This window comes from Ovis aries, chromosome 21 (genome assembly GCF_016772045.2).
Source record: "Ovis aries strain OAR_USU_Benz2616 breed Rambouillet chromosome 21, ARS-UI_Ramb_v3.0, whole genome shotgun sequence".
In the NCBI taxonomy this organism is placed as follows: Eukaryota; Metazoa; Chordata; class Mammalia; order Artiodactyla; family Bovidae; genus Ovis; species Ovis aries.
In genome coordinates this window covers 35323909-35336366 of record NC_056074.1, presented here as the reverse complement: position 1 = coordinate 35336366, position 12458 = coordinate 35323909, and the positions used below count along the sequence as shown (strand labels likewise).

General features: G+C 45.6%; 1 protein-coding gene across 1 annotated transcript; it reads left to right on the top strand.

The window, feature by feature from the left end:
• The first annotated feature begins 1510 nt into the window (after positions 1-1510).
• On the top strand, positions 1511-10590 carry PAG11 (pregnancy-associated glycoprotein 11). The gene is made up of 9 exons (XM_042238257.2): positions 1511-1630; positions 2706-2856; positions 3829-3946; positions 4046-4164; positions 5362-5555; positions 6474-6590; positions 8265-8406; positions 8494-8592; positions 10279-10590. Exons 1-9 carry the CDS (start codon positions 1530-1532, stop codon positions 10426-10428), a joined length of 1191 nt encoding a protein of 396 aa, XP_042094191.1. The 5' UTR covers positions 1511-1529; the 3' UTR covers positions 10429-10590.
• The last annotated feature ends 1868 nt before the right edge of the window (positions 10591-12458 follow it).

Sequence of the window (12458 nt, the reverse complement as noted above, 5' to 3'; positions counted from 1 at the left end):
AGTTGTTGAATATAGTTTCAGATTTCTTTCTTTTTTATTTTTTTCTTTTGGTTTTCTTTCATTTTGTTTTTGATGGGCAGTATTTTTGTTTTTATTTAGAAGATATTCCACTCTCAATGTAGAGGCATAAGTCTGAATTTTAAAGCCACTTAAGTAATCCGTTGTTATATGTAGCTAGTCAACTTGATGCAATTAGATTTATTAGTCTTTGTTCTCAATCTGTTTAGTTCAATTCAGTCCTTCCCTTGTGTCCGTCTCTTTGTAATGCCATAGACTGCATCATGCCAGGCTTCCCTATCCATCACTAACTCCCAGAGCTTGCTTAAGCTCATGTCCATCAACTTGGTGATACCATCTAACCATCTCATCCTTTGTCTTCTACTTCTCCTCCTGCCTTCAATCTTTCCTAATATCACGATATTTTCCAATGAGTCAGCATGTTTAGCATGCATTCAGTCCCTTTTTAAATCAACCAACATGAATTAAATTCCTCTCTGTCCCTACTGCACTCCCAACTCTAGGCCAGAAACAAAAAATTGCAGAGACTGAAGGCTGATGCCAGCACATCGCTGTGGATATTTTGTTCCCACGTTTTTTTTTGGGGGTGGGGGGCGGAATTAGTTGCTAACATTAAAATCAGTAGATTGTACATAAATATCCAAACTTCCGATTCTCTTGAAAACATGGCCAACTAGCCTACTTTTCAGCATGGGTGAAGTGGAGAAAAGGCTGCTCCCAGTGGTAAGGCCTGTGCTGCCCAGATTCCAACATGGCCACCTAGTCTTAGTATCATATCTCCTGCCTTCTGGGGCCATGAGTTTGTGAGAACTAGACTTCTAGCTCTCTTAAGATAAAGCCTACTTTTGTCTTGATCAACTTTGACTCTGAAGCCTTTAACCCAGAACCTAGCAGTTCTTCCAGGAACAGTTGTTCGATGATATAAAATATCTTGTGAATGCACGCAATATATCTTCCAATACTGAAACCATACAATTGAAGTAATATTCTTCCCTAAATCTTTGATGCAGCCTGTCTCCATAGGTGCCCCTGATATCTGCCATTAGACCCGCTCCCTGAAGCCAGTTGTATGTCCCTGGGCTGTGCCTGAAGTCTTCACTTTGCCATTTGACCACTTCTCCTCCTAGCAATCTCCTCTCCAATGAAGACAGCAATGCATATCTCATGAAGTGGCTAGGAAGATGACATGAAACCACGAATGTCAAGCCCAGCCCCTAGTATCCATTTTCATGATGTTCTTAGTAGTTTTTTCTCCATGTAGGCAAGGTTCTCTGTCTTCTTAGAGTCCAGAGTCCATGCAGATCAGTTTGACTTTCCAGCCAAGCTTCAGGGAAGAGATTACAGTTCAATTCTCTGTATTCTGAGAAGCTTCAAAGGCTACTCACCAAGGACACTGATGAAGGTAAAGATTTTATCGAGAGCTTTATGTTTTTTTCAGATCTTTTATTCGCCTAAAGGGAAAATCGGGTAGGTCAGAGCATATATAACTAGGGGCTCCTGGTCACCACTACATGTTAAGAACCCAAACTTCCCTGAGTACCTTGATCCAGGAAAGAAGCATGAAGTGGCTTGTGCTCCTCGGGCTGGTGGCCTTCTCAGAGTGCATAGTTAAGTAAGTATGGGGACTGTAAGCCACATCATATCCCTTTCTCAGATTTTTCTTTTCATCTGATTATTCTTCCACCCATTAGGTTTAGAAGGGAATGGGATATTTCCCTAAGAGTCTTAAAGCTCCACTCTTACTTATTGATAAGTAACTTGCTATAGGAACTGTGGATCCCAAGGTCTTGGTTGGGTTGCACAAATCTTGGGGTCCAGTCATGTCATGACCTATTGAAAATGCAACTCCTTGCAACAGTTCAGTGCATAGTCTATGCAGATGTCTATGTGATCCTGTGGAATAGCACTTTTTTACATTTTATTCAACATGTCCTCTTTTTTCCCTGTCTACTTCAGTGTGTATATGCCTATGTCTGCATGTCTGTGTCACTGTCATTTATCTCTACATTAATTTGGAAGTCACTGGGAGTGTATTTTTCTTTGTGTTGTTTGCTTTTAATTTTTCATTTGACTCTTACTTCCTTCTCAAGCCTTTGAATTTCCCTTACTCGTTCCCTATATCTTGGACTCTTCTTTCAACTCTCTCTTCTCTTTCAACTTGGAGAAAGTTACACTGTTTTATACACCCTGTTTTATATCTGATAAGCAGTGTGACCACAGCCAACGCAGAAACCTCTTGCATTTCAAATTGCTCCCTTGTAAAAGAGGAAAATAGTCCCCCTTCTACCTCATTACTAGAGGTTCTATGAGAAGGAATGCGTGAGATGGCAACAGCAATGCTAACGGCTGTCATTGTTGATACTTCCTATTTATCAGGTACCTTATATCCATCACTTTACTTATTCCCAAGATATTCTATTTGGAGGGTTTGTATGGTTGCATTCCACTATTTTAGCGAAGGGGAGACTGAGAAACCAAATGGTCATATAGCTTACCCAAGATTTCAGAACAGATCCTGTATTCAAATATACGTCTTTGCCATGGTATATGCATAAAATTCTGATAATAATGTGCCTAATAAAAACAATTATTAAATACCCAGGGCCATTACAATGACAGTTATACCTTAACACTGACAGCTAATTGTAACATCTTCTTTGGTTTCTTTGTCAAATGCTCGGTGAAAGAATACCTCTAAGGAGAGTGAAGACCATGAGAAAAACCCTCAGTGGAAAACACATGCTGAACAATTTCCTGAAGGAGCATGCTTACAGACTGTCCCAGATTTCTTTTCGTGGCTCAAATCTAACTATTCACCCGCTGAGAAACATCAAGGATGTGAGTATTTTGGGAAGATGATGCTCCACAGCTCCCCCTGGTGCTCTAGTCTAGCACTGGGGCTCATCTGGAGGTGCCAGGTTGGATGTTGGGGTTGGAGTTCCTGCAGAAGGCAGAGACACTGGAAAACAGGGACCCCACCCAGAGGAGAAGGCACTCTCATCCTCAACTGTTTGTCTTTGTGACTGGGCCTGGCAATTACCAGGTGGCAGGTAAATATCCATTTCTGTGTCAAAGATGTGTCATTAATTTGAGGGTGATTGTTCCTTCTGAACTAAGTGAGCCCCTCAATTACAGAAAAAGAGTGAGCCATCACTGATCAAAAGGTAGAACCAACTGCAAAGCAACTGTGAATCCCTAGGTAGAGGAATTCAGTTTTCACAGATGCAAGAAAGAGCAGTAAAAAGTTACTGAACCTGTATTCCTTGTACGGCCATAAGAATCACTGTGGTTACTGTTTTCAGATTAGACAAAGGGCTTATTTTGTCTTCAAGAATGCCCATGCAAGCCTGAGAGATAGGCAAAGAGTAAATACATGTCAAATGAAAGGGTCACCTATGTGGTATTAATTGGATGTGGTCTGAGTTTGGAGGGAGTGGCTGGGGTTGAACAAGAAAGACCTCCTGGAGAAGGGGGTGCTAAGGCTGGGATTGAAGAGACTACAGAACTTCTCAAATGAAGGCACCAGGACTTCCTTGTGTGCCCAGCGGTCCTGGAGGCACAGTGGTTATGCTTCTGGGGTTCCCATGAAGGAGGTACCACTTCAACGCCTGGTCATAGAGTCAATATCCTGCATGCAATATAGCACAGGAAAAATATATCAAATGCAGATACCTCTGTGACCAAAGTCTGTGAGCTGCACGGTGGTTAGAAGGTGATCTCAAGAGATATGTGACACCCAAAGGGAGGCAGCAGTATGGGAATAGAGGGTGGCCAGTTCTGCACTAACCCACTCCCTCCTTCTTCCTGTAGGTGGTCTACATGGGTAGCATTACCATTGGAACACCCCCTCAGGAATTCCAGGTTATCTTTGACACAGGCTCATCAGACTTGTGGGTGCCCTCTGACATTTGCGCCATTCCACCCTGTTGTGAGTACAGACACCCCATACCCGGACCATCCTTCACTTGCCCTGCTGCCCTGTTTTCCACCCTTGGCACCTGATGACACTCATCTCTTGTGTCTCCAGCTAGACACGGTAGGTTCAGACATCTTCAGTCTTCTACCTTCCGGATTACCAATAAGACCTTCAGCGTCGCCTACGAATCTGGGAGCATGAAAGGAGTTGTTGCTCATGACACAGTTCGGGTAACAGTGTAACATATGCTGAATCAAGAGTGGCTATGGAGCGACCACTGTTGGCAAAACACAGGCAGGACCACCTGCCGGGACCCTTCCTAGTCTAACTCCCATAAATATTGGCCATCATATCCACAGGATCATGTCTCTGGGGAGGCAGTGCCCGTGGTAACACATGAGCAAGCAGATTAGCTAACTCACAGAGTGGTTTGAGGTGTGGACTTGCAGCTCCTCTGCCCATGAGTAGTTCAAGGTTCATTTTGCTGGGAGCGAGAAGAGGGGAAAAAACCATCACTTTTATATTTCCAGACTGTTTCAGGCACTTTCAGGTGATAACTGGTTTAATCCTGCAACAACCCCACACAGCAGTTACTCTGATTAGCTCATGAGACATATGAGGAAACTGAGGTGCAGACGGCAAGGGCCGTGCTGAGGGCACACATGTGATAAAAGGTGGAGTTAGGCTGGCTTTTCAGGACTGAAGTTGCTGTGGGGTGTTTGGGGACAGGATAAAACTGATCTGGGGACCCTGGGGGCAGTCAAGGGCTTCAGGTATCCAGAGTGGGAAACTGGGGACCTGAGAAGTCAAGGGGCCTGATAAATGAGTTCTCACTCTAGAGGACCCTTGAGAGTCTAATAAACCTATGGCCTACTTCCCCCCAAATTCTTTCATAGTTTCCCTCTCTCCCTTTCTCTCTCATACACACTCACAGAAATATACACATATCCCTAAAAGTGATTTCCCCAGGCAGTAATTTCATAGAACCCTGCAAGCGAGATTGTGCTTTTGGCTTTTGTCTTCCTGGACAGATGCAAAATCCACAGTACATTACAGAGAATGCAGTCCATTCTTGTCATTAGGTCACAGTGCTGCCAAAGAGAAAGCTATCTTGCTCTCGATTGTTTTGTCCATAAGGTGGCACCAATGGGACCTGGCCTGACCCCTGTAGCTTCACCTGTAGAGAAGCCACAAGGCCAATTTGACTCACTCAGTTGGTATTTTTCAGAGGGGCAGATGTTATAAAATTCACAGCCTCTCTCAAATGGAACCCAAATTCCCCTCCCGGTTTTATCTAACCTTCTGTCGGCCACTGAAGACAGACCCCAGCCTCAATTCTTCTCTGAGGATCTAATGGCAATGCATCCCAGCCCAGTCCTAGCCCTACTTCACGTATCTGTATGTGGGAACACTCTTCTCTCCCACAGATTGGGGACCTTGTAAGCACTGACCAGCCGTTTGGTCTAAGCATGGCGGAATACGGGTTTGAGGCTGTAACTTTTGATGGCATTTTGGGCTTGAACTACCCCAACGTATCCTTCTCTGGAGCCATCCCTATCTTTGACAAACTGAAGAATGAAGGTGCCATTTCTGAGCCTGTTTTTGCCTTCTACTTGAGCACGTAAGTCTGAGATGGACAATCCCTTTCTCCAAATTATCTGTAAGATGCTTTCAGTTGCACAAATATTTATACAACACTTTAATAAGAAGTATCTGAGAGATAATCTAACCCAGGATAACTCTGTACCCAGGACCCAACCAGGCTTCACCCTTGGCTTTTAGAAATAAAAGTTTATTGGAAGCCTACTCTCCTGGGCTCACTACCAGTATCTTGGTCTAGAGGAATGAGTGAGGAGGAAGGCTAATGGAAGGCAGCAGGAAACAAGTTGAAGTAAAAGGTATTAGGATTTGTTATGATTTTGATCAGGAAGGAAGGAGAAGGATGGTGGATATCTTTTCTTCCTCATTAGCATTTCACTGGGAGCCCAGGACCAGCTACCCAATTTGTAGGACCCAGTGAGAAACGAAAGTGTGGGACACAAAAGTGTGGGACCTGTTGTTCAAGAAATATCAGAACTTCATGAAAGGGAGAGCAGAAGTGGGGTCCCTTTTGACTTTGGGGCCCTTTTGACATTAGAGGTCACATGCCATTGGAACCAATCTGGGTGACTTGAACCCACACCCTGAGAACTCCCAGGCATTGATGTTCCTGAAAAATGACAAGGTGGACAAGGGGAAAGCCAAAACGCTTCAGCACCCTATCCTCTGAGGGTGTCTGAGCACTCAGGTCACTGGAGGTCCAGGGCGCCTTCAGAAGACATATTGGGTGGAGCCCTGCCAATGATTCAGCTTCTAACCTCCTCTGTGCCACTCATTAGCCAATAACAGACCTCAGTCTGGATCTCAATCTCTCCTAGACTCGATTTCTGCATCTGCACACGGGGAACTTTTTAGGGCCTTGATGGGTTGACAAGCGTAGCTCTCAGAAAGTGTTGTTGTCACTGTCCTCTAAGAATCCCCCCCTCACTTCTCTCTACAGAGACGGGCAGGAGGGCAGTGTGGTGATGTTTGGTGGGGTGGACCACCGCTACTACAAGGGAGAGCTCAACTGGGTACCATTGGTCAAAGCGGGTGACTGGATTGTACACATGGACAGGTAAGCCTGTCCCTCTGAGGGTCAGCCCAAGTGATGCTCCCGCTAATGTACATGGACACAGGCAGACACACACAAGTGCATTCTCAGACACACAGTCACACAGACATGTATACCACCCACAATGATACAGACAGACACACACACACATGGAAACACACAAGCAGACACATATAAACATACACAGCAACACATGTAAACATGCACAGCTAGTCAGAGACACAAGCACACACAGAGACACATATAAACACAGATAAAAACAACACACAAGCGCATAGATACACAAACAACCCATGGGTTCTTAATCCCCAGGCCTTCTGAGCATGGTTCTGACCAGTGTCCTAAAAGGCACCAGAAAGTTCTTTGTAGCTGGGAGAATGCTGCACCCACTGCCCTTTGAGGTGGGGAGCATGGTTAGAGGACTCTACAGTATGGTGAACAGAGGATCAGGAAGAATTTCTCCAGCCTGAACAGAGTTATGATAAGATGACCGACTGTCCAGGGCTACCTAGGACATAGGAAATTCTCAATACAGATAAATGTCATTTTAAAAACAGGGACAGTCCAGAGAAAATGGGGAAAACTGCTCTTATTAGGGAGCAGCTACCCAGCAGTGAAGAGAGGTTGGCTTCAGTCTCAAGACATGAAAGCAACTAAAAAAAAGACACACCAAGTTCTTGGGCACACAGTGAGACAGAGGCTTTACAGAGAATCAGGAAGGTGGGACACAGCAGTGACCTGAGGACAAGAGGCATAATTGATAGGATTCTGTGTGATACCCTCAAACAAAAGCTGACCTGTCCTTTGGAGTTTCTGTGGGCTAGTCATGTGTTTCCTGGCCAGGGTCTCAGGGTCTGAGCTGGTTGTAGGAGCAGGGCTGGGAGACACCCTCTCCCAGAGGAGCCCCTCTCTCCCCCTAGTATGAGAATCTGCTGCCCCTGCAAATCTCCATCTTCACTCTGTGTGTGACCCGTTATTTGTTCCCCACCAGATACAGCTCTCTGGAGGTTTCTTATTGTTTCCTAAGTTTTCATTCACTCATTGAACAGACAATATTGGGCGTCCACTGTGTGCCAGGCACTTTAGGGAGGCAAGGAGAATAAAACTCACCCTCACATCTAAGAAGGCAGATGTACATGAAGTGACTCACCCACATAGTGAATTGTGACTTTGGAACATGCTAGACATGAGGAGGAGAAGGCAATGGCAACTCAATCCAGTACTCTTGCATGGAAAATCCCAGGGATGTCGGAGCCTTGTGGGCTGCCCTCTATGAGGTCACACAGAGTTGGACACGACTGAAGTGAGTTAGCAGCAGTAGCAGCAGCAGACATGAGGAAGGGTCTACAGAGAGTGACCAAGACAGGAGACTGATAAACACGGGGGGAAAGACTTCCCAAAAACAATACAGTAAAGCTGGAATCTGAAAGATGAAAAGAAATTTGCTAGTCAAAGGGGAATGGGGTCTTCTAGGAAGGAAGACCAGCTTCTGTCAAGATACAAAAGATCCTGGTGTATTCAAGTACTGCATTCGAGGATGTCAAGAAAGGTGCTGTGTCGAGAGCAAAGGAAAAGAGGCCTAGAGACAAAGGGCTGTTTAGGAAATAGTTGGGAAGGGGACAACTGTGGGGACACTCAGAGTGACCTTGATGCCCGCTTTCTTCTTTTGTCTCTCAGCATCTCCATGAGAAGAAAGGTTATTGCTTGTTCTGGTGGCTGTGAGGCCGTTGTTGACACCGGGGTATCAATGATCAAAGGCCCAGGAATACTGGTTGATAACATACAGAAGCTCATCGGCGCCAGGCCATGGGGTTCAAAGGTGAAGGGTCACGCCCCAGGGTCACTCCCAGTCTTCACACATAACAAGGATCACCATGGCCAACCTCTCACCTTCTCTCTCTAACAGCACTACGTTTCATGTTCTGCGGTCAATACCCTGCCCCCTATTATCTTCACTATCAATGGTGTCAACTACCAAGTGCCAGCTCGAGCCTACATCCTCAAGGTGAGGGGACAATACTGAGGGTTGGTTCTCAAACTGGAGCTTGCAGGAACCCTTGGGCTGGTGCTGGGAGGAGGGCGCCCTCTGGAGCCCATGTCACACCACTACAGATGCTGCTGAGCCCTGTGGCTGGGCCAGTGTCTCCCACAAAACCAATCACTTGAGAGTAAAGGGCCGTGTGGGACAGGGATCTTCCTGAAAGAAATGTGGAGAGGCCATACCATATGGCATGGTGGGAGTCAGGGAGAAGGGAACACTAAGGTTTTCAGTGCTCAAAGAATTTCAATTCAATCTGGACCCATAGGTGCATGAACATGGAATTCAGCACTAGCAGTCCCTGAATAGGCCATGTTACAAGGAGAATGGCGGAGACAGTCCCAGTGTGATGTCCCAGCATAAGTTAGCAGTCTCCCTTCCTTTCTTACAGTTTTCCTGGTTTGGATGATAAATTACATGGTCAGCCTAGTTCTCAGCTGCACCTTTCCCTTGCTCCAGCCAGGTGCCTCCTTTGTGAGTTGGGGTACCCGACCCCTCTGTGGGGAGGTTGGATGCTAATATGAATAAAGGGTACACAGTGACTGCTCAGCCCCGGCAGTGGGTGGAAGCTTCATGTCAGATCCCAGCGGGAGTTCTGAGCAGGCTGATGGGCTCAAAGAAGGCTCTGAAGAAAAGAGGGAATTTCAGGAATTCTAAAACCACAAACTCATTGAGTCTTATGGAGAGTTGCTTGGTTCTAGGCAAAACTGCATGGGATTCCATGCAAATGGCATGTCAAGGTGGTCTGCACTGGGGCACTGGGGACTTACTAGGGGTGATGAGGGCTACAGACTGAGCAGTGGGGATGGGGAACAAGAGTACATTACCCAACCAAGCCTGGAGTGGCCAAAGAGGGTGACTGTCGGTGAAGGAGGCTTAACAGCGTTCCTGAGTTAAATCTTCAATAAAGTGTTGTGGGCACTGCTGTATTTAATATGGATAACCAACAATGAGTTACTGTGTATCACAGGGAACTCTGCTCAGTTATATGACAGCCTGGATGGAAGGGGTGTCTTTGGGACCAGAATACTTGGATACATACGATTGAATCTCTTTCCTGTCCACCTGAAATTCAGATTATTTTTAATCAGCTATACTCGAATACAAAATAAAGCTTTTTAATATAGTATGGATTGTAGGGTTGCTGGAGGAGAACCAGTATTCTCTGCAGAGAAAACAAGGAGCAGGAGTCAGAAGGAAAGAAACAGGGAGTGAGGAGAGCTATGGACACACTTGTTCTTTTTGAAAAAATTATATTGAAGTGTGGCTAATCTTCATTGTTGCATTAAGTTCTGCTGCACAGCAATGTGACTCAGTTATACACATAAAAATATATATTTTCTTATTCTTTTTCATGTGATTTATCACTTTATATTGAATATAGTTCCTTACGCTCTACAGTAGGACTTTGTTGTTTTTCATTCCTGTTTCCCCACTCCTAGTCCACCCTCCCCCACACCCTTCCTCACGGCAACCTCATGTCTTGGCCCTCTTTGGTTTTGGATGAACTCTAATATCCCCTGCTGCTGAGAAAACCCCTTGGTACTTACTGAAAGAGGGAAATAAAACAAAGAATTGTGCTGGGTCTGGATATTGGGGGGGAGTCACCGGTAAGGGCTCATGCTGACTGGTGTGTGTCTCTGACTCCCCCAGGATTCTAGAGGCTACTGCTACACAATCTTTGAAAAGATCACTGTGAGTCCATCTACAGAGACCTGGATCCTGGGTAACATCTTCCTGAGGCTGTATTTCTCGGTCTTTGATCGAGCAAATGACAGGATTGGCCTGGCAAGGGCAGTGTAAATGCTTGGGGTGGTTCAGGAATCAGTAAGGCCGCTCCTAATACACACTCACTCACACTTTGGGCACTGCTGCCCAGGATGCTGGTGAACTGTGTTTGGTGGTCTGCACACCCTATTCTCAGTAAAGAATAAAGTATTTCACTCTTAATGGTGCTGGAACAAATGGTTGCCTCTGTTTGTGTCTGGGAGTGAAGGATCTAGAACCAAGTCTGAATCAAAATTGAGAGTAGCCCTACTCCAACTGGCTTCAAGGAAAAGTGAGACTCATTGAAATGATTCTGGGAATCCAGGACACAAGACTCAGAGCAAATACAGAGATCTCAGTGACTGGACCCAAGAAATCAGAAGTCATCAGTTCTCTCTTTCTCTCCCTTGGTCTGTCCCTTCCCTCTTCTTTGATGGTCTTAGCCTGACAACTTTCTTCCTTAAGGCTTCTACACCTAATGAGGAAGTCCAAGCTACCAGCCCTAGGGTATTATATCCTGAAGACATCTTCTAGTAAGGAAAGAAGCTTGGAGCCATTAGAGTTCAAGGGTGTTCCGTGAATGATTCACCCCAGTTCACCTGTACAGCCCTAGATCAGCCAACCTGGCAGGGCCATGGGGTCCTATGATTGGCTTTACATGGTCACTGGCCCTGACTCAGCAGCACACATGATTGTCAATTTCCTCCAGAACTATATGACTGCAGCTGGGGAGAGGCAGCCCCAAGGATAGTGACTAGGGGATGCTCTAGGCCATGGAAGAGTTTGTGATGACCCAGCAACTCCACAATCTCCTCATTCAGAGAAACTATAAGGGGTAATAAAATAGACTCTGTTCATCCCTTCTCAGATGATCTTATCGCTGGACTTCTCCTCCAGGGATTTTTGGGTGAGGTACTTCAGGCAGAGCTGGTTCCCTCTCGTGCCCACACCCCAGTAACCAGCTCTCTGCCACGTATGCCTGCTCCTGACTTTCCAGGCCTACTTGGTAAGTGGTGGCCCCAGTGGATCCCTGAGGCATCCTCCTCCTCCAGGGCCAAGAATGCCCCTTCCTTTGCCTCCAATGCTGCTGGGGAGAATGCAATGCATGTATTGGGGGACCCAGGCTACACAGAGCCTTCAGACTTTCTGGGCTTCCTCCATGGGTGGGGCTACAAACTATTTGCTTGGAGCTGCCATGGTTAGGCACCTTTGCAGTGGAAGCATCCGTTCTTTCCTCCTGGAGTCCCTCAGTAGATGCCTCAGCTAAGACAGCAGGGGTCAGAGGTTGATTTCATTTCAGATGGACTGGTTTGACCTCCTTGTTGTATAAGGGACTCTCAAGAATCTTCTCAAGCACCACAGTTCAAAAGCTCACTTCTTTGGCATGCACCCTTTTGTATGGTCCAGATTTCACATCTGTACATGATTACTGGAAAAATCATAGCTTTGACACTACAGACCTCTTTAGCAAACTGAGAATCTGCTTTTTAATACACTGTACAGGTTTTTCATTGGAGTAGGCAATGGCAAGCCACTCCAGTACTCTTGCATAGAAAATCCCATGGATGGAGGAGCCTGGTAGGCTGCAGTCCATGGGGTTGCCAGTGTTTCCAGTTTTCCATCATCTATATGCCATGAAATGGTGAGACTGGATGCCGTGAATGTTGAGTATCTTTGTGAATAGTTTTTTGAATGTTGAGTTTTAAGCCAGCTTTTTTCATCTCCTCTCCTTATCAATTGGTCTTCAGTTCTTTGATTTCTGCAATTAGGGTGGTGTCGTCTTCATATCTGTGGATGTTGATATTTCTCCCAGCAATCTTTATTCCATCTTGGGATTTATGCAGTCCAGCATATTGAATGATCTTTCCTAAATACAAGTTCAATAACCAGAATAACAATGTATACCTTGTCATGCTCCTTTCCCAATTTTAATCTTTTAGTTGTTCCATGTCTGATTCTAACTGCCACTTTTTGACCTACATACAGACTTTCAGGAGACAGGTAACGTGATCTGCTACTCCCATTTTCTTAAGAATTTTCCGCAGTTTGTTGTGGTCAACACAGTG